The sequence below is a fragment of the Onychostruthus taczanowskii genome, unplaced genomic scaffold (assembly GCF_017590055.1).
Source record: "Onychostruthus taczanowskii isolate IOZ18803 unplaced genomic scaffold, ASM1759005v1 scaffold136, whole genome shotgun sequence".
In the NCBI taxonomy this organism is placed as follows: Eukaryota; Metazoa; Chordata; class Aves; order Passeriformes; family Passeridae; genus Onychostruthus; species Onychostruthus taczanowskii.
This window is the reverse complement of record NW_024498529.1, coordinates 219,374-243,967: the sequence shown is the minus strand read 5'-3', so window position 1 is coordinate 243,967 and position 24,594 is coordinate 219,374. Positions and strand designations below refer to the sequence as shown.

Here is a 24,594-nt window from a genome sequence, read left to right as displayed (position 1 = left end):
GTGTTAGCTCTGCCTTGATTTCCAGGATTAACAGATTCCATTAGTAACAAGGCAGTTTATCTAGAGCAAAACACTACTGTATGTTGGATTTATAGCATTGGAGGAACAGCTTCTCATTCAGCCCCAGCAACAGATTGCCTAAATTAAATGCCACACATTCCCAACACCTGTCAAACTTGGTAGCAGCTATCTGTTACATAAGGGATTGTCTTTCAGATGGGAAATCACTGGGGTTTCACAAACAGCTCACCAGCAAGGCAGAATGTCTATTCTGTTTCATGATATTTGTGAAGAGTTGTTTAAGCTTGAGACCTTAAATCAAGAACACACATGAAAATGTGGAATAGGGTGGGTACAGTTTCTGTATCAATGGGACAGGCAGAGGCATGTAAATTTTGAGACACTGATAAACCAAAGGATGTATAACCCCTCTACTTTTCAGTTTTCCAGTGGAAGGTGTCCCAGCTCATGTCAGGGCATTTGGAACTGGATGATCTTTTAGGTCCCTTCCAAACTAGGCCATTCTAGGATTATGTTCTCTGATTCCATGCTACTTTTTTGTCTGAGCACTGACTGATGATCCTGTAAAACATGCTGTAAAGTCACTTAGATGCGCCTGAGATATTCCAAATATGCTGGAAACAAAGGGCAGCTAAATTAATGGAAGGATTCAGGTGTATACCACTGGTCTTGAGGTGAAGTTCATCATGAATGTTCTGTCATACAACAAACGCTGCCATTGGAAGATGTATTAGTGCTTAAAAATGAACAAAACAGGACACTTCTTTCACCAGTTCCTCCATGGAGTGATACAGTTTATAAATAATGACTGAAAGTGCCTCTAACCTCATGAAACAATCCCTCTGTTTCTTCAGCTGTGTGTTTTTGTGTTGAGGTAAAGCAGCATCACAGTTAGTGTGAGTTAGAATTAATCAGCAGTATGATGAGAAAGATGAGGGGAATTTAACATTAAAAGATGAAGAGCATGACTAGAAGGTTGAAAAAATAAAACAGTTGCTTGGACACAGAAATCATGTGGCTAGTCTTTAATTACATTAGAACTACAGAGGGTTTTCCAGTAAGACCACTGAACTACATAAATAACACATCCTTATCAGCACAGAATGATAATTAACAGATTTATGCATAATTCCAGTTTTGCGACTCAGAAAGAAAGAACAAAAAAGTACAGTCACAATGCAGTCATTAAGGAGGCCCTGATAATGCAAGACCTGTCCCCAAACAGTCTTTATGTGCTGGGACTTGCTCAGTAGGATTATTCAGAGTATTTCTGCAGGAGTGGACTGGGACAATAAGTCAGTTTTAATTATCTTTTCAGGTGAGATGGTGCTGTGTATTGTAAATTTCAGATGGGACATACAAAATGCTGTAAAGAAAGCAGGAACTTTACAGATGCTTCCCTTATCTGAACTAGTACCTTTTAATCCCTTTGCATTCAAAATTTTGCAATGTGAAAACACCTCACCCTTTGGGAACTTCAGTGAGAATTGATTAAACACTTTACTTACACAAGTTATGCTTTCAGGTTCAAAGCTGTACAAATGTTAAAGACATTTTACATAATTTCACCAATTTAACAGACTGTCTGTCAAGTAGCCAGGGTGTTCACTGTTTTCTTCTTCCACTGCAAGACAAGACACAATGGGAAGAAATAAATTGTAGATTAAGAAAAGTTCAGCCAGCCAAAGTTTTCCGCTTTCAGGTGTGTCTTAGGCACAGATTCAGTGCAGTGTGACTGCTCAGCTAAGAGAGGCAGCACCTCTAAAAACAATCATGTATTCTCTCATTTTTAAATGTAGGAATTTTTCTGTTTGCTGTAGAAGAAAACTACAAACCGTGTCCAGAGGGGTAAGTTAGCACATGGCAAAAAATTTCATGCTGAAGAAAATAATGGATTTGTTCTTCATTTGTGCATTGCCCTCAGTCAACTCAAAAATCAGCTGATCATAAGTGCATGGCTTATCCAGGTTTGACTGGTTATTTCCTACCACAGAGATGAAAATGTTATTCCACATAGTTTTTTTCAAACAAGCTGCCAGTTCAGCTTATCTCTCTCAGATATTTCACCCTTTTTTTTCTGTTGCTGTCTATCTCCCCTGGTATAGCAACAACAGGCAGGAAAATACCACTAAAATTTGGAAAAATTCTACCTTGAGTGGATTTTGTGGGCATGCAAATGACACTTTCACTGATTTAACTTTAGAAGTGCTCATATATTTTGTCCAAAACACTATGATCATTTTTAATTCTGCCTTTTTCTCTCTCCAAAATGCCACTGATTTGTTTGTTTGTTTATTTTTGTTTGTTTTTTATTCAGAGTTCTGCCAGGGCAGGGAAGAGAGGGCTGAACACAGAGCCTCAGCTTCATGTCCAAAAAAAAAAAAAAAAGGTCTGGGGTAGCTGAAGAGGTGAGAGATTTAAGGATAGAGGACATGGAGAGCAAAGGTTTAGGGTCTCAGCCTGGTGATGTGAAACCAGCAGCTCCTCTCCTAGGATTCTTATGTATTCCTTTAAACCTTTGCACCAAATCCAGTGGAGGAACAAAATTTTCACAAGCAAACAGTATGATATATAAAAAGTTACCCCAGAAAAGATTTGAGGTGAAAAATTCAATTGAAAAATAGCCATTCCCTTGAATGCAAACCAGTAAAATATCAGAAGAGAAAATTAAAAGCAGAATATATAAATATTTGCCTGCTATCATTCTGTGGCTCATGTTGTAATCTGTGTAAATGTGCGCTCCAATACAGGGCTCTCTGCTGAGCAATATCTCAGTTCAAAACAGACCTTCTAGATTAATTTGCTAGTAAATGAAATACTGAAAAACCACTTTAAAAAAGTCAGAGTAAGACAAAACATGCATTTACCTTCTTGTGCTTTCTGTAAGGAAGTAATAAACAGTGCAGCAGCTTCAGAAAGGGATAAAGGATTTGTGTTATGGCTGCGTGTTTCTAGAATGAAAAAATCAGAAATGCATGGTTTGTTAGTCTCTTATGGCATTTTTTATGGCATTTCTTTACTTTGTTCTTTGCTTTTTTATTATTTTTATAACTAGAGAGTCAAAGACAAGAAAATATTGTGTCCTTCATTCTATAACATTGTCTGCTCAAAACCAGCCTGATAATTAGCACGAGAGATTAGCAATCTTTTTAAAAGGGAGGTTATTTCCAAGTCCCTCGGAAGGTAAAAACAACATCTTCCTGTTTTGTAAGTTCCTAACTTCTTTACAACATCCTGTTCCCTCCAGAAACATTTCCTACTGTGGATTGATGACATCTGCTTCTGTTATTTGTCTCTTCAGCACAATTAATAGCTTGATTTTATTTTTTTTTTCCCAGTGCAAAAAGAAAGTCAAAAGCACTGATGAAAATCCCACTTAGCAGCCAGGCCAGTCTGGAAATTATGTAAATGAAATCACACAGGCGAACCAGAGAGGAAAGTCAGTCTTTGTCATGTGCTGGTTAGAATGATGGAACTAAAAAAGGGGGTTTAGTTGTTTCCTTGGCTGTGATTCCAGGAAAACAAATCCCCTCCCATTTCCAGGGATTTCTCCCATAAGCAGGGGAGGTGGATGGGCTCCACACCCCTGTGGTGATGGACTCACCAAGATGCACTCTGTCATACAGGTCCTTCCTCTGGCTCTCATCTGCGATGAAGCAACGTCCCTCTACAAAAGCAGTGAGACAAGGGTGAAAACAACCCCCAAACTTGTTGTAATTCCTACTTTATAAGCCCTAAAGGACTCTTTTTAATTTTGTATATGGTCAAGAGCCTTCAATCACTTTTCTGGACTATGAAGTATTGCCTTTTAAATTGTATTTTTATTAAAAAGAAAAAAAGAAAAAAAATCCCAAATCCCAAACTAACAAAATAAAATCACACTGCTTCATCTGCATCGATAAGAATGATAAAAAGCTTACTAGGGAAGTAGCACAATGCATTATTCAGTTGGAAGAATATTTTTAAAATAAAAAAAAGGGTCAAAATCTTCACTTTTATTAACAAAAATAATGGTATTAGTGTCACTAGAACTTTCAGTTATATTTACAGTTGTTTGGAGCTTATATTTATTTTATGTTGCAATTATTTATATTGTCTCCCTTTTGCATTTCTCTCAGGATTATGGCCTTCTTTTTTTTTTAATTTACAGGGAGTTTTTTTTCTTCCTCTCTTAATACCAGCCCTCCCTGATATCTTTTAATTTTAAACCAACAATTCAGAAGACAATTTTTCACATTAATTTCTGTTATATTTGATGATTTGGATCAAAGGACAACATCTCTAAGTACAGCATCTAACAGTATTCTGAGTGAGAGGGATCCACAAGGACCATTGAGTCCAACTGGGAAATGAATGGCCTGTACAGGGACCAAAGATGTGACCATGACATAGTTAGCACCATGCGATTAGCACATCCTTCCTGCAAGACTCAAAACTTCTACCCCCACAGCATCTTCAGGATCTCCTTCTTGTGTGGAACCAAGGAATATCCAGTGGTGGGGAAAATTATCTCCTCAAAATGGAAAGAGCTCAGGACTTACGTGCACCCTTCAAATAGAGCATGGCCTGAGGAGTCCAGTTTCTCCTTTGGAAATGAGCCTTTATGCCAAATTAAAAAAAAAAAAAAAAAAAAAAAAAAAAAAAAAAAAAGGAAAAGAGACATGTCAACATTCCATGCCATTGCTAATTAGTGCAAATACTTAATGGCACCAAGCTCTGAGCTTCTTGAGCTCCAGCCTGAGCTCACCTGAGGGGCACTCCAGGAGAAGGCGACAAAGGATGCTGCCAGGAACAGCGCCAGGGCAGACGCTGTGGGTTTATGCAGCTCCTGTGCACAACAGAGAACCACAAGGTGCAGGAAGAGTCTTTCACATCTGCACATCCTCCCAACTTCACCTCTAAATGTGAGGATGTTCCCAGCTGCTGCATTGTCCCTGTCTTGCTGCCAAACCTCCTCTTGCTCAGGGGGTGTTTCAGTGCACACTGATCTGATCAGAGGATTAATCTTTAATTGAACTTTATTCTTTTTACTCAAATCCATTCCATCCTGGTGAGAGCTGCCATCAAGGCTAGCACCTTTTGCGGTCCTATTTACAAGAACATCAGATCCTCCAGAAATGAGAATAAAGTACAAACTAATGGGTAAAGATAGTATAAAATCTACCTTGATTTTACCAAACTGTAGACAACAAGCAGATGTAGGGGGCTTGTCATTCCAAACCAACAAACAAACCAAGAGACAAAATCTCTACTTCCTCAGGTAAAAAACAAAAGTAAAAAATGTTTTAAATTTAGCATCCTATCAATATCAACTATGATTAAAACAACTCACAAGACAGGTTTTTTTGATTCTTGGAGTTTGTTCACTGATGCAGCACATGCAAATGGAAGCATTGAGCATGAATCCTCTGTGCACAAGTTGCACCTTTGCTTGTTCACACAGACCATATTATTCATGTATTGGTAACAGTGATGGGCACCAGAGAATCTAACTGTATGTTTCACAGTGGTTCATTTCATCCTGGGTTTGAGAGGTTGTGCTATTGTTCTATTTTTAATGCAGTTGTTTAAAATACATATAATATATCTATGTCTGTATTCTTTCAGGTTATTTTTGAGGAAAATTTCTTAAGCCCCCCTGCAGTCCCTAAATATTGCACTCACATGAAAAAGGAAGCATTAATTGCAAACTAAATGTTTGCTACAAACCAAAAAATTCTCATTTACCTTCATATTTATCTTGGTGACAAACCTTCAGTCTTCTTTCCTTGGGATGATGTGTCACAAGATCTCCTTCCTACATGGCCAGGGATCCCTTTTTAAGTCTTCAGAGTAGAGATACCCTCCCCTTCCGTGGTGGGGCGGAGGAGTCTGAAGGGATCTCTTGTCAGCCCTGTAGATGGAGAAGCAGAAGGTCTGATGACTCCTGAGGAAAATCTGCAGCCTTGCAGGAAGTCCTGATTGAAATGATTGAAAGATAGATGCACTTGGAGATGCACCCCATTAAACAGGTGAACACCTCCTGAATACATCAACATCAGCCCTGTGCGTTTGCAACACATCACCTTCCTGCTGGATGATCAATAATCACAGCCAGAGTGGGTATTAATATGGATGTTGAGAGTTTACCCAGGATAATCTACAATATATCAGATTAGCATCCATTGTGGGAGCTGGAAAAGCTAGTAAATTACTTGCCAGCATCAAGAAAAAAGTGACTTACCTAGTGTGACTAACTTGAAGTTATTCCTTGCATACATTCAGAGGCTGTAGTCTGTGGTTTGATTCTCTAATGATCTTTTGCATCTAGTTTTCTTGCACACAAGTAAAAGTAAAAGCTCAACAACAGCAACAACAAAAAAGACCAAAAATACCCAATAAATCCTGAGCTCCTAATAGTCAGAAACACTTTTCTGTCTCATGGATTGGCTAGAGTAAAGTGCAGATCATGAGCTTGAAGAGGTTAAACAATGGAGAAGTGAACAGAAAAAAGGCAGGGGTCAGGGAAATAGTTTCCATGAGCTACTTCTGGGTGATTGTTGGGCTCATTGCAGTCATGGAGAATTGGTTTTTTCTTCAGGCAAAGAGTTAATCACACTTGATACCTAACCTTGCTTGCTCTGTAGCCAGGGTTTTCATCTCTCCTCCTGTACTTTTTCCTTTGTAAAATCAATGGAAGCAGAAGGAGAAGGTAAGCAAACAGGGAGGTAGAAATTTGCTGATTGGAAGGCTGGCCAATGGAAAGTTTACTCCAGCAGCCTCACAAACAGGGCCAGCCCATGGTGTGACAAAAATCCAGGTTAGGCCATGCGTGTGACAAACACTGGCACATAGATATGGAGTTCAAGGAGGAGTGTGCAGACAGGCACTGCTGCTGCTCACTGTGAGCTCCTCCCTGCCATTGTATATCTGTGGAACTACTCCAAAGCATATTATTAAGTGAAGGTGCAATTGCTGTTCAGCTTTTGGGAGGTATCATTCTGTTCCCTGCTTATGCCACACAGAATTGCTCACTGAATATACAGAATTGCCATCAGCTGCAGCTCGTGCTGGTGTAGAGGCAGGAAACCAGAGGGAAGTTCAGATTTTGGTTTCAAGCAACTCTTGTAGTGGCTGGGAGCTGCTGTCAGAGCTCTACCCTTTTTAAAAGGCCATGCCCTGATGCATCCTAGCAGAAGGGATTCTACTTGCATCTACTTCACTGTGAAGTTTCTTTTCCCTGCTCTTTTCCCTGTGCTGACAAATCAGAGACATTTCTTGATGATGCTTAACCCTTAGCCTTGGAAGGGGACTGTGCATTTCATCCAGGAGACATTAAACATGCAGAGACTTGGAGAAGGTAAAGCTACTCCCTATTGCCTTCTGGAGTGACTTCAGATCTTTGTGTTATGCACAGACCACAGGCTGGAATCAAAACATTCAGCTGAGCCTGTGAAAATTAACCGCCTGCCTTTGGGATTGGCAGTGTGAAGCATGATCTCTTCAGGTTGGTTCTCCTCGTGGTAGGAAATGTGTCTGGCACTGAAAAGAAACCCTGCTTTTCCTGCCACTGGAATGAGACAAGATAACACAAAAGAAACAGTGAGGGAAACCAGCTCAGCCCCTCCCGTTGCAACTGGAGAGAAGAGGAGGAGAATGGGAGGCATAGAAAAAGATGTAACTACACTGTAGGAAAACAGCTTCAGTTTTTCTTGTGACCATTTGGCAAAATCTGAGTGACTCTGACTTGGTGTTGCTGGAGTCTCAGTCTCTCTTCCAAACCTGGCTGTATTCTGAGTCCCATGGGAATCCTTGTAGAGATTTGGGCTTGTTTGAAGCTGCCTGGAGGGCAGGAGGAAGCTGAACTGAGCAGATCAAAATCAGAACTGCCTTGTTATGGGGACAGGTGACCACCAGTTCAAGAACAAAAGCAGGATCTTGACAGTATCATCTTAAATTAAATGGTTTTATTGCTGTACCATCAGATGCCTCAGTGTCACCGTGGTGTCTAAAAGTCAGGAGTTTAGTCTCAACCTGTAGCAAGAGACGGTTGACCTTGACCTTTCACATCAGGTGAAATGAACCCAATCTCAAATTGCATTTCCATAATGGTTTGGGGCTTTGGGTTTGTTTTTTTTGGTGGTTTTTTTTTGGGTTTTTTTTTTTTTTGGTTTTTTTTGTTTTGTTTTGGTTTTTGGGGTTTTTTTGTTTTGTTTTGTTTTTTTTTTCTTTCCCAATCGTTTTTATTTTTCCCTTAAATTTTCTGTGCCTTTATGACTTACAGTTCTAAATCCATTTATTTTTGCTATGACCCGTGACTCCAAGTTGCTTCGGTTTTCAAACAAAAGTGTATTTCAGAACCTTCTCCTTGGAAATCTGTAAGGAGTCTGCATGCAGAACAAAGAACTCCAGGTTCTACTTCAGGCATCAAAATTTAAAAGAATCGGCTTCTCCCTTCAAAGCTTTTTCTTTCCATGACTCTATGAAAAGATGGCCATCTCACCCTTCCCAGGAATCCAGCCACTTCTAGGATGGTGTATGGGACATATTTTTTTTGTAAACAGGGACAAGAAGCAATGTTTTGGGAAGGCAGTGCAGGTACTGAGAGTGTTTGCGTTCACAAAAGAACTGTGGATCTGTGTGGGCACATGTGAGCTCTCACTCTTGAAAAATGAAGCAGCCTATAATTGGGTTATGGATCATAACACACTAAAAAACTGTGACACTTTGGGATGATGGGCTGTACGCAAAACACTCATTGTCAGTGCTGCCATTTCTCAGCTGATTCACCTGGAGGAGGAAGTGGCTCTGGCATGTAATCAATACCCTGAGAGAGAAAAGTAGAGGGAAGCTTGCTATAGCAGCAGGACCCCTTATTAGGAAGAACATAACCTATTCTTATTTTTTGAGATGATCGAAAGGGCACAGGCTGCATATCCTGATGCTGTAAGTGATAAAAAGCTGATATCTGGCATTGAAGTTCAGTGCTGAGGTGAGGGGGAAATGTTCTTGTGTGTTGGAGTTTTAACCAATGGGGTCAAACTTACCTCACTGACTTGCATCACAACGATGCATCTTCCCAAATATTTCCCTGGAAATAACAGGATACAGTCATTGTACCCTGGTAAGGGCAGCAGTGATCCATGGCTTGCTCCTGAGGAAAAGGTGCAGCTGGGGTGTGTGTAGGTGGTCAGTGGGTATGTCAGCAAACACTGGTGCTGTCAAGGTATAAATCTCCCAGAACTTATGACCTTTACTTTGTGCTTATTCTCATTTCCTTTGGAATTTTTTTTTCCTGTTAGTTTGATAACTCTCTGGGAAATCCATCCCACTTGTGTCTGGCACCTGAGCAGCACCTAGCGCAGTGTACTTCTGGCTCCTACGTGCTACTATAGCATCATAAAAGGCTGTGAAATGTCACATGGCAGAGCCTGCAAAGTAGGAAGCTACAAAGCATTTTGCATTTCATTTGCAGTAAGTTGCATAGTAAGGCAAGCTTTCTACCAGTAGCAAAGTCAAATATAGATTGCCCTGGAAGAACGTTGATTTGTTTATCAATGAGAAACTGAGAATAGATTAGACAATCCTTTTTTAGGACTCATTGCCCAACTGGTCCTTCCCAGACACATGGTTATGAACTGTATGACCTCTTCTTTTTGGGCTGGTTTTTCGTGTTTTTTCAAAGCTGATTCTGTACTTTAACCCGCTCAGACTAAGGGGAAATTTGTGTACAAGCTCCATATTTGCCCTGTAAAATCTGTTGACAAAAACAATCCAATCTGCAATCCATCAATACATTTCATGCCACACGAACAAGTTTTTCAGTGTTATTTATTTTCATAACAGACCTTAATTTACAGAACCATGGAATATTTGGGTTTGGAAGGCACCTTTAAAAGTCATCTAGTCCACCCCCCTACAATAAGTAGGGATGTCTTCAACTTCTCTGGGAAGGTGAATTTTCATGGTGCACCCCTGAAAGGAAAAGATACTCACTGGTGTAAGCCAGGTGCATGATTAGAGAGGCCATCAGTTGCTGGCCCAAATTTATTTAACTATTCTGTTGCACATTCAGCACCACAATGTCTGTGGGTGAGTTTCAAGCACTGCAGATTTGCTGGAGAAAGTTTTTTTGTCTTTTCTCTAGATTGTATGAGAACAACTGTGCTAAAAACTGCTTGAGGTAGAGAACAAGGTGTGGAAAATCCAGTCTGTCAGATATCATGTAAATGCCTCACACAAGAGAAGTAACAGGGACTTTGCTGAGGACTAATGTGTGAGCAATGCTGCAGCCAGGTACAGGTTCTACTGTGTCACCATGATATTTTCTGAAAAATCCCTTCACCAGGATTTCTTCTCCTGGGAAATTGAGACGCCTCAGAGAAAAATGTAAATTACAATTATCTGATTCTCCTGGGTGTGTGTAGGTGGTCAGTGGGTATGTCAGCAAACACTGGTGCTGTCAAGGTATAAATCTCCCAGAACTTATGACCTTTACTTTGTGCTTATTCTCATTTCCTTTGGAATTTTTTTTTCCTGTTAGTTTGATAACTCTCTGGGAAATCCATCCCACTTGTGTCTGGCACCTGAGCAGCACCTAGCGCAGTGTACTTCTGGCTCCTACGTGCTACTATAGCATCATAAAAGGCTGTGAAATGTCACATGGCAGAGCCTGCAAAGTAGGAAGCTACAAAGCATTTTGCATTTCATTTGCAGTAAGTTGCATAGTAAGGCAAGCTTTCTACCAGTAGCAAAGTCAAATATAGATTGCCCTGGAAGAACGTTGATTTGTTTATCAATGAGAAACTGAGAATAGATTAGACAATCCTTTTTTAGGACTCATTGCCCAACTGGTCCTTCCCAGACACATGGTTATGAACTGTATGACCTCTTCTTTTTGGGCTGGTTTTTCGTGTTTTTTCAAAGCTGATTCTGTACTTTAACCCGCTCAGATTAAGGGGAAATTTGTGTACAAGCTCCATATTTGCCCTGTAAAATCTGTTGACAAAAACAATCCAATCTGCAATCCATCAATACATTTCATGCCACACGAACAAGTTTTTCAGTGTTATTTATTTTCATAACAGACCTTAATTTACAGAACCATGGAATATTTGGGTTTGGAAGGCACCTTTAAAAGTCATCTAGTCCACCCCCCTACAATAAGTAGGGATGTCTTCAACTTCTCTGGGAAGGTGAATTTTCATGGTGCACCCCTGAAAGGAAAAGATACTCACTGGTGTAAGCCAGGTGCATGATTAGAGAGGCCATCAGTTGCTGGCCCAAATTTATTTAACTATTCTGTTGCACATTCAGCACCACAATGTCTGTGGGTGAGTTTCAAGCACTGCAGATTTGCTGGAGAAAGTTTTTTTGTCTTTTCTCTAGATTGTATGAGAACAACTGTGCTAAAAACTGCTTGAGGTAGAGAACAAGGTGTGGAAAATCCAGTCTGTCAGATATCATGTAAATGCCTCACACAAGAGAAGTAACAGGGACTTTGCTGAGGACTAATGTGTGAGCAATGCTGCAGCCAGGTACAGGTTCTACTGTGTCACCATGATATTTTCTGAAAAATCCCTTCACCAGGATTTCTTCTCCTGGGAAATTGAGACGCCTCAGAGAAAAATGTAAATTACAATTATCTGATTCTCCTGTGTTTGCTGCTTTGGAATGTGGCAGGTGCATGTTTGACTGGTTCCATGTGAATTGTTTTTACTTAATGACCAATCAAAGCCATCTGTGTCGGACTCTCTGAGCAGTCACGAGTTTTCATTATTTTCTAGCCTTCTGATGTATCCTTTTCTCTATAGTTTAGTATAGTTTTAGTATAGCATTTCTTTTAATATAATATAATATAATGTCATAATATTGTTATAAATGAAAATTGCGAGTCAGCCAATTTTAATAAAAATATGAAAAATAAAATTTATTTCGCGACCGTAGTAACAGTCCGATAGCCACCACCAAAAACGGACAGCGTATCACCCCCGGTCGATGATACGGGTGAACGAGAGGAAAGCACCCCCTCACTGGTGCCTTGACCTCCCCGTCCACACCAACTGCTTCGAGGTAGCAGTTCTTATACAGTTTATTTCGCCCGCGGCAGAAAGTCTTTGTTTCTTTCGGAGTTCTTCATATTCATGTTGGTATCTTTCTCTGGCTTGGGCTGCACGAAGCCTTCGTCCGGGAATAGAAGGATGCACTTCCCTGGTTCCCGGAATGTGGCATTCAATTTCCACGAATTACTGACTATATTCCTAACAATATAATAAATCAGCCTTCTAAGAAACATGGAGTCAGATTCATCTCTTCCCTCATCCTGGGACCCTCACAAACACCACCTACTGTTCTCACAAGTGTGTTTGTGAGAGAGAAGCAGCTTCAAGGGATAATTATAAGTAGAATTAAAATATGTTATGTGGGGTGAGGGGTGTTTGAAAGCATCAGGAAAGAGTAGAAATCCACAAATTTTTGAAACGTGTAAACACCTCAGAAAGAGGTGCTACTTCTGAAGTTCAGTAAACCACAGGATGGTACAACATTTTTTTTTCCGAGCAATGGACAAGTCTGAGGCAAACACCAGGTGAAAAGACCAGCTGAAAAACAGTTTTCTCCAGTCTGCAGGCTGGAAAGGAGATGTGGCCGTCAATGGGCATTTACATGGTAATTTAGCAGGAGCCATAGAGCTCTTCAGACGGGCAGGCTCTACTGCATGCCTGGTTAAGGGTCCTAATGATTTTTTTTTTTTTTATTTACAGAACTAAGGGCAGAGATGACAGTTAACAGAGAGACTATTTAACGCACTATCAGTTCAAGAGACTTCAACACTTTCTTCCTTTCAAAAGTGGTGAGAGTGATGAAATACAGCTCCCGATTCCCTGTTCTAACTCTCAGAAATTAGGAGAGATCTGCTCCTGCTTGAAATTTTGCTGTAGTTGGGAAAAGCAGGAAAGAACTGCTAATAGAAGTGAGAAACACCCCAGCAACCAGAGTTTTGACACAGCAATAACCTATATCACAACATTCCTTGCTGTTTTAAACAATAATTAGAAGAGCAGGGAGACTTCAAGTTGCACTGAAATTACAGGCAATTAATTTGACAGCTGCAGGAGAGATGTGAGGGGGGGAAAAAGTAAAAAGGCCAGGAAGCAGGAGCCTGAGATGCTTGATTAGAACCCGGTTGCAGCTGGTGGTCCCTCTCAGCTGAGGGCTGAGTGGCAGCAACTGTACCTTGTAAAGCTGATTTTCCAGCAAAAGAGCCCTCTGCTCATTTAAACGCTGAAGTTCAGTCAGCTCCTACTCCTCAGAGGAACAACTAAAGTAGCTGTGCTGTCTCCTTCTGAGAAGGAAAAGAAATTTTTTTTTCTATGTGCTAGTGTAAGTATGAGGTCTTGGGCTGTGTTTTTTGTTGTTTTGGTTATTTTTTTACTGGTATGTTACAAAAAAAAAAAAAATCAAATACCCTTTAATAGAGTGTTACTTATATCTGCTTGAAGGCTCTTGTGTGCTTAAAGAACAGTCCTAAACTAATTGCTGGGTATTTAAATTTTAATTTAAAGGTAATTAATCTATCTATACAGAGGTAATAATATATCCCTAATACAGAAGATTGCTTCCACTTCCTGGCATTTGTTTGAGAAGCAAATCTTTTAAGTGAGACATAGTTAAAAAGTAGTCTCTTCTCTAAAATTGCTCTGAGCTTCTTGTTATTCTTATTTTTTTAAGTATTCTTGTAGCTAAGGATATATTCATTAGGGTAGATGTTACTACTTGCAGAAATACTAGAAAAATAGACTTAGAGATCTTACCTCTGCTTACATAAACTAAGTTGCTGCCATGCAGGCAGCCTGCAATAAACCACCTTAAATTAAACACTTAGTATTTATGTTTATTTCAATCTAGATTAATAAATACTTATATATAATTTTATTCCTTGCTTCAAATATTATATAAGTGTTAGTGATGCCTGCTGCTCTTTTGGGGGAAAGGAATTAATTTTTCTACATTTAAAAAATCACTTAAAATTTGATTCTTGAGAGCTTCACCCTGCTTCATTGGGTATGTTATTATTTAATAATATAGCTCCCAGCTGATCAGTGCAGGTAGTTACAATGTGCGGGGTGGACATGGGAACCTCACTGGGAATGAGGATTTATCCCTGCAAAATAAGCCTCCTGTGCCTTAGTCCCATGCAAACATACTTATCTTGTAGGAAATACCTTTTAAATGTTGCCTGGGAGATTAGAGAATAAAAATACACACAGGATGAGCTTCCTCTGTAGGGCATATTTCTTGTGTAATTCCCAGTGTGGCACTATGACAACTGTGGCTGATTATTACAAGGAATACTGGGGTTTGGAGGTTTTTTGGTCTCGTAGGCTTACAGAAATGCTGAAAGTCTTATTGGTCTCACTTTTTCTGCCTCACCTCTGCCAACCGCAGTACAACTAAAGTGTTTCCTTTTATTTAAAAAGTCCTCTGCTAATTTGCAGGGTGTTCTTCAGTTTTTATTTTCATTCCTCCTCACCTCCCTGCCATGGTTATGGTATTTAAGAATAAGCAGTGAGATTTCAGGAAGTATTTCTGCCTTTCATCCCCAACATTTCCACGTCACCTTCTAGTTCCTTGGGCAACCAAGTGTCCTGGCTGAAGGTTTCTGTCACAGCTGATAAGTGGAACAAGGGTTTTCAAACTCTTGGATACCAAAGCTTTAAGCTGCCTGCTGAATGGAAAAATCGGTATAAATACATGTTAATCACCCTGACTCTCATATCTTGTGCCTATTCTTTCCAGATATTTGGCAAGAGAAGGGAAATTATGAAGTCTTTTAAACGTGGAGCTAAGAAACAGCACCACAACCCAGTGGACAGCATCTGCAGGAAGATCAAATCCATCCAAATGATGGACCAAGTCTCCAACCCAGCCTTGCAGATACCAAAATTTCAGTCCCGGAACTTTGACAGCCCACAGAGCAATATTGAAAAAAATCGGGAAGAAATACTGAAAGGGAGAAACTGCAGGAGTCAGGGGAGCACTTGCTCACCCTTGGTCAGCCCTGCCAGTGACAATGTTTTCTCTGGTCTTGGGGCCAGCTCTGACTCCCAGACTGCAAACAGCATCTGTTCCATCCTGGAAAGCAGTGAGAGATCCAGCAGCTCGTGGGTGCCCTCCTCTCCCGTGGAGAGCTCTTCTCCATTCTGCTTTGGAGCCATGGAGGCCAATGCCCAGAGCAAACCATGTGCTTTAGCAAATGCTGGACCTAAAGATATGCAGCCCAAGCAGAAGTATCTGACATCAAGTCCGAATTTATATTTCTTTGCATCTGGAAAAAAGGCAGGAAGTGCTGTGGTCCAACCTCCTGTGCCAAAGATGTCTCCTTCAAGTGAAAGAGGTAAAACTACTGAAGGAAAACACCCCCTAATTTGGAATTCTAGACATCTGAACATTCAGTCTATGTAGATGACATTTATTTACCGTTTAAACTGGTAAAACACATCTTAGTAGTGTTCAAATCTTATAAGACTGTAAAAAGAGCTGAGGCAAATCTTAAATTTTCTCTAAAAATATTAATGTGAGTGCAAAAAGTGAGTAATTAATAAGGCAAGAACTTTTTCAAGTTTGCTATGTCATTTTTGGTTTAAGAGATAAAGATATTTTTAACAGTTTAAGAGATTGAGACTACGATTTGGCTAGTACTATAGCATTTTTTTTTAATAGCCAAGTTTTATTTTGCTCTTAATTTAGCCTATGATTTGCCTATCAGACTGATTTAGAAGATACAGAAGTTTGGGTTTTGCTCTTAGTTTGGGGTGGGTTTTTTTGTGGTTTTGAGGAGTTTTTTGTTTTAGGGATTGTTAATAAGTTAGCTCTAATGATTTCTCTACAATATATCTGGAGGGGGAGGGAAGAAATACCTGAATTCTTAAAATGTCCTGTTTCATATGTTTCTCCATAGAAATAACCAAGTTTTTAAAAAAATACATGTATAAAAGTAGATGCACTGAATACTTCCCTGGAGCTCAGAGGCTCCAGCTATGACCAGTTCCTGTTGTTAGTGCTAAAAACTCTGTTTTGCCAGGGAAACTGGTTAGCTGGTTTTGTTGTTTCAGTCATCTGGAATGAAAGTTACCATGAGGAAATAAAGATGGGCAATAATAGATTTATTCCTCACAGGACGGAAGCAGACTGTGGGGTACAAAGCTGACGATATGTACAACATGAGCTTGATCTGTGAAGAGAACCTGCTGACCACCATCTTCTGTGCATGTGACAGCCACCACACAGGTTTGCCAGGGTTTTTTCATTGCTCTCTTTTGTTCTCCTCTCAACAGATTTCCAAGGTTCAGATCGTGCTTTGGTCCCTGAGGGATGCCAGGCTCTGAGATGTGTAGGTGCCTGTGTTGTGGCAGATGTAGAATATATGTCTAAATGCCTGTGCCTCTTTTGCATGGTGCCTGATCCTTCCCCTGCTGATCTTTGCAGTGCTTTAGCACAGGGGAAGGAGAGGAGCAACCCATTTCTAGTAGTTACCTTTATTGCAAATGACTGTTTCTTTCTTTCAGCCTGTTAGAAACTTGGGGAAACTACAGAGGAAGAGAATTCCTCCCAGTTCCACCTCAGACATGACTAAAAGTGGTAGAATCATGGAATGGTTTGGGTTGGAAGGGACCTTTAAAGAACATCTAATTCCAACCCCCTGCCATGGGCAGGGACACCTACCCCTATCCCAGGTTGCTCAGAGCCCCATCCAGCCTGACCCTGAGAGCAAGGATCAGTATCACGTGTCAACTTTTCTTCCTCTTAAACTGAAGTCCACAAAACTAGTAAACTGGATTTTCACACAGAAAAACCAAAACACCCGCGACTACATAAAAAAAACCACCAAACAAAAAAAAAAAAAAAAAAACAAAAAACCCCCCCACCACAAAAAAAAAAACCCAAAAAAAAAAAAAAAAAAAAAAAAAAAAAACCTGAAAAAAACCCAAAAAAACCCCAAAACCCCCCAAAAAACCACCAACACCTAAACCCAAGAAAAAGAGAGCTCTAAACTACATTTTTTTCCAGATCACACTCTAACTCAGTTCAGGAGTCAGTTGCTTGTCTGCAGCTCTTGAGGGCAGTTGGATACAATGCAGTTCAGTAGCGTGGCCTTTTAGAGTTTTTTATGGTGCCTTGCCAGGCTTTGGCATCCCGACCATTGTTCCTGCTTTAGGAAAAGTGACAGTGTCCAAGATAGTTGATTATTTGAGACCTATTACCAGCTGGGAATCAGAGGACAGTAGTCTTGAAGAGCTGTGCAACAAGCTTGACCCGGAGCACAAAGATATCTCCGTGGACCTGGAAACGTATCACGCTGTCGTAGGAGAGTGGATTGAAGACCGTAAGAGAAAATGGTAACAGCATTTAATAAATAAGTCTTCTGTGGAAAAAAATTATGTTATAAGCTTCCCTTGTGCCTCTGGAAAGAAAGAGGTATTGGGACAACATGTCCACAACATCGGGTTTGGCTAAAGTTTTGTAAGTGTTACAAGGTTGGTAAGCAGCCCAGTGTCCTGCTGATTTTGTGACCCTTGATGCTCCCTTCTTTCAGGGAAGAAGGTGCTACTGAGAAATCATCATCGAGCACAGAAGACCTGGAATCTCAAGTACCTGAAAACATCTCTGAAGGTGCAGAACATTTTACTCTATTGCTGTTCAGGAAAGCTCCACTTTCTTGCTCTATAACAAAAACCCCCACCTCTTTCAGCCAACAAGACACATGTTCAGATGAATGTTACATCAGGAAGCCTGGAGGCCTTTGGGGGTGATGTATCTAAAGGAGACATGTGAGTCCATTTGAGCAGTTCTTTCTCAGAATATAGTACTTCTGGCTTTGAACCACTTGACAGAAATTCTAAGAGCCTTTATTTTGGAATACTATCCACTTCAATCTGCAGGAGCTCTTGATGCTGTCATCCTCTTCTGCTCAGGCTTAAAATACAACCAGTATTTTTTCCTACTAATATCTTGGTATTTCTGTGTCTGTTTGCCTTTTTAATCAGTGGTCAGATGTTTGTCATGTCTTTCCCTGTTTGAACTGGCTCCTTCCCCTCCACCACATTTAGTTGTCTGACAGCAAGAAGACATTATGACCTGAAAGTCTGGTCTTGCATTTTGTTTGGGGTTGTTTTCCTTATGATAGGGGGGTTTTTGATGTGGGGGGTTTTTTTGTTGGTTTTTTGGTTTGGTTTGGTTTTTTTTTGTAGTACTAGCAATGAAGTCTGTGATTTGCACTGTTAATGGCAAAGCACTTAACAAAGAGCAGAAGTTTCATTTGTAGTTTATGCCGAGTCAGAAATCCAACATCTGCTCTCTAAAGCTTCCCTATAATTTCTCATGATCTCAAAAGAATGATCCTTATTTAAGTTTTGGTTGAAAGCATAAAGTAGGGGATGGCTTGGAAGAAAAGAAAGGACACAGAAATTGCAGAGTGAATACAGAAGCATCACTAGTGGCCCAAGAGGTGATTAGCAAAATCTTAAAGCACTCTCATGCAGACATCCGGCTGTGGCACTTTCTGACAGCAACCTCCAGTTGTAGGGAGCAGAAAAACACTTAAAACCAAAAGTTCTTGATGGCCATAAAACTGGAGAACAGACTTGGAGCTGTTCCATTATCATCATGCAGAGCAGATGACTGGACACTGCAGTGTCACAAGTCCTCTGTGGGCTCTCATCTCATCTCTAATCAGTGCACTAGAATGCTTTAAAAGTCTGAAGTAGATGAAACCACCTTTCTCACTCTACTCTGGCTTTTTTACTGGGACAGGGAGACCTCTGACTTGATAACCTGCCTTGCGGACCTGCAGTACAACAACCAGAAGCTTCAGGAAGAGAACAACAAGCTGAAGCTCACCCTGGAAGCTTTGGATGAGGCCAACAGCAAGCTCCTGGCAGATAATGAGCATTTACATCAACAATTAAAAAGGTAGGGGACCCTGATGGTGCCAGGCCTGCCGTGGGCAGAGCTGTGATCTTCCAGCCTTGCTTTCATGCTTTTCTCCTCACCATTGCTTCATCACAGTGATTTTATGCAATATCTGTAAGGTTTTAGCCTTCTTGCCTGGTTGTTCTGCTCTGTCCCTCCTGGTTCTTATAAAATCATTCCTCTCAGAGCCAGGTTCCTGCAGCATGTGGTGGTGTGGGTGCACACAGGGAGAATCTCAGGCTAAAGCAAACAAAAAAATATAACAACAAGATATATATTAAAAAAAGGCGTAATATTACCAAGATAAGAGCTAAGCACTGGAAAGCTTCCAATCCTAGACCACATTTTTGTTGTCAAGCAGAGGGGAAATGAGTGTCTAAAAGCTATTTTGCTACACATTTGATGGACTGGGGTGAGTTGTGTCACTTGTTCATCCTTTCTGTATCCTGAGGACATATCAGTGCCATGAATACAAGCCCATTTTTCATTGTGTTCATTTGGCCTAATTAATTACACTGTGATATGGTTTAGTCAGCTGCCAAGTTGTTCCCAGGGTTTTCAGGGGAGATTAAGACAAGAGTTCTGCAGGGTAGCTGGCAAGGGACGTGTCCTTATGTGGAACCACCTGCTCTGGGATGCTCTGTAGGATCAAGTTAGCTTGGGAAAGGACCTTGCCAGTTGCTTTAGTACATGGTTTGGGGTTTATCAGATTAGGGTAAGAAAATGGTGCAGAGCTCATCCTTGAATGCTGAATCTAAATGGTTTCCCCAACGGTAAGCCATCAATTGTTGTAAAGATGAATTTGTGCTCAGGTAACCTGCTATATTTAACTGTAGTGAGCTAAATTTTTAACATATTTAACATAGCTTTGTTTGCATGCACTTGTCCTGGATGGAGTTTCATCCCTGACTGGAAGAGGGTGATAAAAAGGAAGTAGAACCTTTTTACTGGAAGAAATTCGCTGGAAAAACTGGAAGAGATTTGCTTCCTGGACAGAAATGATGGGATTAGACTTGATTGTTGCTCTTCTGTTAAGTGTCATGCCAAAAAATAAGTCCCTGGTGGCTTCTAAAAATACTGTTTCCAGCCTATCTGAACAAACTTTACTAACTGGCTGAAGTTTCTCTGGATTTGCTTCCCCCTGTGCAGCATCCAGCACTCTGTGTTGAAAGCCAAATCCCTGGAAGAGCAGCTAGAGGAAGCAAGAAACAATTTGAATGTGTCAGAAGAGGAAAGAGAGCAGATTCTTTGGCACAGCAGACAGCTAGTAGGTGCTCTTCCTTCTTGTTTCCCTTGTACAGCATCTCACACCTTGCTGTAATAGTGGTGTGGCTGCTCAGGCTGTTAAAAATCAGAAGTAAGACTTTCTCTGTGCCTTAGTGAAGGCTCACGAGCTGCACCAGCCTCAGCTCTCCCCTTTTTGTGTATTCTCTGAAAAAAAGGGATTCAATACCACAGCTGTGGATGTGTTTGTGATCTGTTGCTTATGTGCTGAAACCAACTCTTCTGTTGTTCTCTTTGTCTGTTATTTATTTTCTTTTTTTTTTTTCTTTTTTTTTTTTTGGTTTGTTTTTTTTTCCCCATAAACTTGATCAGGAAAAAGAAAATCAGTCTCTCAACATCAAAGTTACTTCTCTTCAGGAAGAGGTAAAATAAATCATGATTTGATATGTTCTTGCCTAGCTAAAATTTGCCATTAAGAAATAAAATGTTTGTCAGACTTTGAAGCCTGCATGCTTTGTATCTTGAGGTTGCACTGTGCTTCTTATTTTCCACTTGCTGGGTAAGTAAGGATATGAGGTTAGGGAAGCATAGGGACAGGGATAAACTACTTCTCCCCCACCACCACCTTTTTTCCAAGATTTATAGGCAAATTACATGTATTTCTGGTTCTTACAGCTATAAATAGATGAACTCTATATTGAAACAATCTCCATCCAACACTTTATCATTTCATATTCACTTCTGTTTTCCTCCCTTAAGATCCAAAGGAGTAATCTTGTAAAAGCTGTAACACCAAAAATAAGTAACAAAAATAATAATTAAAAAACAATGCAGTGGGTGGGATCTCCACTCACAGATGGATCCATTTACACTGGCCAAGGACCTACAGAAATTTTTTAGGGAATGCAGCTCCATAAGCAGAGAACCCCCAAGTTTGTTTTTTATTCAAAGAGCTGTTCATTCTTTCTCTGTTTTTTTTGGGATTTTTTTTTTTTTTTTTTACTGCATCAGAGAAACTATTTTATAAACCAGTTTTTGTCAGGTGATTAAAGTTTTTAATGCTTGCTTACAGACTGTATTTCAGACTTTTCAGGGGGAAATGGAGAAACAGGTTAAATCAAAGATAGTAAAGAAAATCAGCACCATTCAAAAACACCATTTGGCGTTGGCCGTTTATATACAGACACGAACGGAATGGGACCACATCTGAATAGCGTTGTGAGCTGTTTATTTAAGAAGCATCAGTCTCATTGCATGGCTGTGACAATGGATCCAAAAGTGTGTCGTCTATTATTTGCGTTTCATAGCCTTACTATAACATTTTTGCTTATTATTTGCTTGAGGTCTATTCTTGCAGACACTAATTATTGCTGTGTTACAGTACAGCAACTTAATGCTGTGAAGGCCCAGTCAGTGAAAAGATATGAATTATGTCTGACAATAGTTATGAATCATTGTTCAAAAAACTCTTGTTGATTTCAGGGTCTTAACTCAAAGCCCTCTTTCATTTCTATACCTTCATCTGTCATTTCCATGAGATTTTGAATACTCTCTGTGCTTCTACTTAGTTCTTTCTCTTGCATCCCACAATTCCCCCTCTCTGTTGACTTAAAAAGAAACTCTCAAAACTGTGTCATCTATTATTTGCGTTTCATAGCCTTACTATAACATTTTTGCTTATTATTTGCTTGAGGTCTATTCTTGCAGACACTAATTATTGCTGTGTTACAGTACAGCAACTTAATGCTGTGAAGGCCCAGTCAGTGAAAAGATATGAATTATGTCTGACAATAGTTATGAATCATTGTTCAAAAAACTCTTGTTGATTTCAGGGTCTTAACTCAAAGCCCTCTTTCATTTCTATACCTTCATCTGTCATTTCCATGAGATTTTGAATACTCTGTGCTTCTACTTCTTAGTTCTTTCTCTTGCACGACAAAAAGTTCTTTGACTGTTTTGTTCATCATTCGTTGCACACACTGAAGTATGCAGGGGATCACTATCAATATCATTACTAAAACATCCAATATATAGAGACCTATTTTGTAAAGTTGCCTTGGCTAAGGTGCAAAGCTCCATTCTTGGAAGAGATCATCCAACTAGGATTTACCATCCTTTTTAATTTGGGCTGTCAAATCTTTCAGTTTTTGTATGCTTTTGTGAATGGATTCCAAATGATTGGACAGGTTCATACAACACAGTCCTTCAAATTCCTCACAACCATGCCTTTGTGTCAGCAAAAGAAAATCAATTGCTGCTCTGTTTTGAAGGGTAGCGCGTCTAACACTATCAACATTGGTTAACATATCACTAATGGCAGAGGATGTGGCATTAGTTTGTTTGCTCAGCCAACATCCAACTCAATCTAATTGTTTCAAAGCCACTGCTGAAGCCAATTGGGGTAAAAACATACTTGCTGAAACTCTTCTTGCAGCTTTCCAAGGCATGAAATCACTCTGACAGTCCTCATCATAATGAGGAATAGATCTTGTTCTCTTTTGGGTTTTTTTCGTGACTGCTTTAGCTGAGGGTGCGATTACAGTGAGTATTCCAATGCTACAAGGGCCACCTTCAAGGAGTGCTGGAATGCCTTGCCAAGCCCTGTCTCCACCAATGAACCAATATCCTTTAGGCAATTGCCATGGATATAGGTCAGCCTCAGGAAGCACATCCCAACTGTTTGAAAAATTACACCAAAAACTCAAATTTCTATATGCAAAATAATGGGGAGTAACATTAAATTTTGGAGCATCACCTTTTTGCTAAGCACCAGCTATGAAGGTAAAGCAAAAATCTATTGTTAAAGAACTAAGGATTTCTAATTCTTGGGGTTCAGAAGCTGCCTTGGGAAGTTTTTTGGCCCAAACATTTTAATTCAGTGTGGGATTGTTTCCATTGTTAATTTCACCTGGCTTACCATTGGATTGTTTTTTGACTAAAGGCAACTCTTTTACTGGCACACTAACCAGACAGGTTGAGAAAGGTTTTTGTGGTTCTGACTTAGACAAACATATATAGTGTCTGAGCTGGCTGCCTTGGCTAAGGTCAACTCAAACATTTGTTTTAAGTTGTTCCACAGGCAAATCTGCACGAATTAAAAAAAAAACAAAAAACAAAAAAACCTGCAGTAAAGAAAATCAGTCTTTCTGCAGAGCTCCTTAGTCCAAATAGCTATTAAACCACATCTTTCTGAAAACAATTCTCATGCTGCAGGGCTGACTTTTCTTTAGCTTTCCAGGTCTGGCAGTGGTTATAAATAATGTTTTGAGGGGTTTTCTCTTTTACCGGTGCTCTGGGTGGGAAAAGGAGCAGAAGTGGTTTTGGTGGGGGAAGCACATGCAATATATGTGCAAAAATGCTGGCAGTGCTTGAGAGTAGGCAGCAGCTTGGGGGTGGAGATGTCATTTTTGCCTGGTTTCTTCAAGGAGAAGCTTTTAATCCATTCAGCTGTGCCTAAACACTCTGTGTCTTGTTTAGATTATTAGGAATAGCATGGACACCAACGGGCTGCAAAAGAAGATTTTGGAGCTGTCTAAAAATGCAGCACAGCTTCAAGTAAGCATTTCCAAACTGAGAGGAATAAAAAGTCAACATGGATTTTACTTGGGTCTAGTGAAGGGGGAATTTCTGCTGCTGGAAGACGAACAGTCCTGAACCTCTCTGTGTTGAAGGACTGCAGTGAAATAGTAGTTTGGAGAGAGTGACAGCTTTCACCAAGGAAGTTGCTGTCTGGAGGCTAAAAACTAGGCTGATGGACACAAACCACAGTTTCACTATTTCCTCCAACTTTTTTTGGATACCTTTCCCTTACTAGTCAAGAAAATACATTAAGGTCATGCTTTGAGAGGTTGCTGAAAATATTGACCTGGACAGATAAGAGGAAACAAAAGTGACTGAAAGTTAAGAATGTTTTCACTCTTTGCTGGGTACAAGATCTGTACTTTGAAACAAACACCACACAAGGTATTCAAAGAAGAATTTGATTTTTCTAAGAAAGAATATCAATGTTTCTTTTTCCCTTCCTAGTAAGAAATAGTAACAGACTTTTGTTATCGTCTGTAATGACGGCTGGGTTTACGTTTGGTGTTTTCATTCTTCAGATCCAAGCCCATGTCTATGAGAGCACTGTGATGAATAAAGAAGCAAGTCTAATCCAGGTTAGTTGCTTTTACTTCATTACTAATTGAAAACCACACAATTGCAGAATAATTTGGGTTGCAACGGACCTTAATGATACCTTGTTCCAATCCCCTGACATGGGCAGGGACAGCTTCCACTGGCCCAGGTTTCTGGTGTGTACTGATGGGATGATTTGTAAAAAGGCAAGGCAATAGTATTCATGGTGGCACTTTGATTTCTACTCTTCTCACGCTGCAGAACCTGATCCTATAAATGGCTTCA

At 40.1% G+C, this 24,594-nt stretch overlaps 3 protein-coding genes across 19 annotated transcripts in view; 2 read left to right on the top strand and 1 right to left on the bottom strand.

Annotated features, from left to right (window-relative positions):
• Positions 1 to 24,594, top strand: part of PPFIBP1 (PPFIA binding protein 1) — a 656,824-nt gene that overhangs the window by 420,327 nt on the left and 211,903 nt on the right. The window lies entirely within an intron of this gene.
• Positions 1,587 to 9,062, bottom strand: SPX (spexin hormone). The gene is made up of 6 exons (XM_041397167.1): positions 9,048 to 9,062; positions 4,769 to 4,849; positions 4,563 to 4,620; positions 3,626 to 3,688; positions 2,889 to 2,972; positions 1,587 to 1,645 (listed from the first exon to the last, which is right to left on the bottom strand). Exons 1-6 carry the CDS (start codon positions 9,060 to 9,062, stop codon positions 1,587 to 1,589), a joined length of 360 nt encoding a protein of 119 aa, XP_041253101.1.
• The window catches only part of LOC121332085 (inositol 1,4,5-triphosphate receptor associated 2-like), a 38,799-nt gene continuing 26,202 nt past the window's right edge, over positions 11,998 to 24,594 (top strand). Inside the window, exons 1-11 of the mRNA XM_041397166.1 lie at positions 11,998 to 12,072; positions 14,797 to 15,394; positions 16,177 to 16,287; positions 17,216 to 17,396; positions 17,594 to 17,670; positions 17,750 to 17,828; positions 18,811 to 18,969; positions 20,119 to 20,236; positions 20,566 to 20,616; positions 23,671 to 23,748; positions 24,294 to 24,350. Coding sequence (XP_041253100.1) covers positions 11,998 to 12,072; positions 14,797 to 15,394; positions 16,177 to 16,287; positions 17,216 to 17,396; positions 17,594 to 17,670; positions 17,750 to 17,828; positions 18,811 to 18,969; positions 20,119 to 20,236; positions 20,566 to 20,616; positions 23,671 to 23,748; positions 24,294 to 24,350 — 1,584 coding nt within the window. The remainder of the gene's footprint in view (positions 12,073 to 14,796; positions 15,395 to 16,176; positions 16,288 to 17,215; positions 17,397 to 17,593; positions 17,671 to 17,749; positions 17,829 to 18,810; positions 18,970 to 20,118; positions 20,237 to 20,565; positions 20,617 to 23,670; positions 23,749 to 24,293; positions 24,351 to 24,594) is intronic.

Coding starts and splice junctions, on each gene's coding strand:
- SPX (XM_041397167.1), bottom strand. Junction 2,973..3,625: donor GTATGACAGAGTGCATCTTG/GTGAGTCCATCA, acceptor TTTTCATTCTAG/AAACACGCAGCCATAACACA. Junction 1,646..2,888: donor CTTACAGAAAGCACAAGAAG/GTAAATGCATGT, acceptor CTTGTCTTGCAG/TGGAAGAAGAAAACAGTGAA.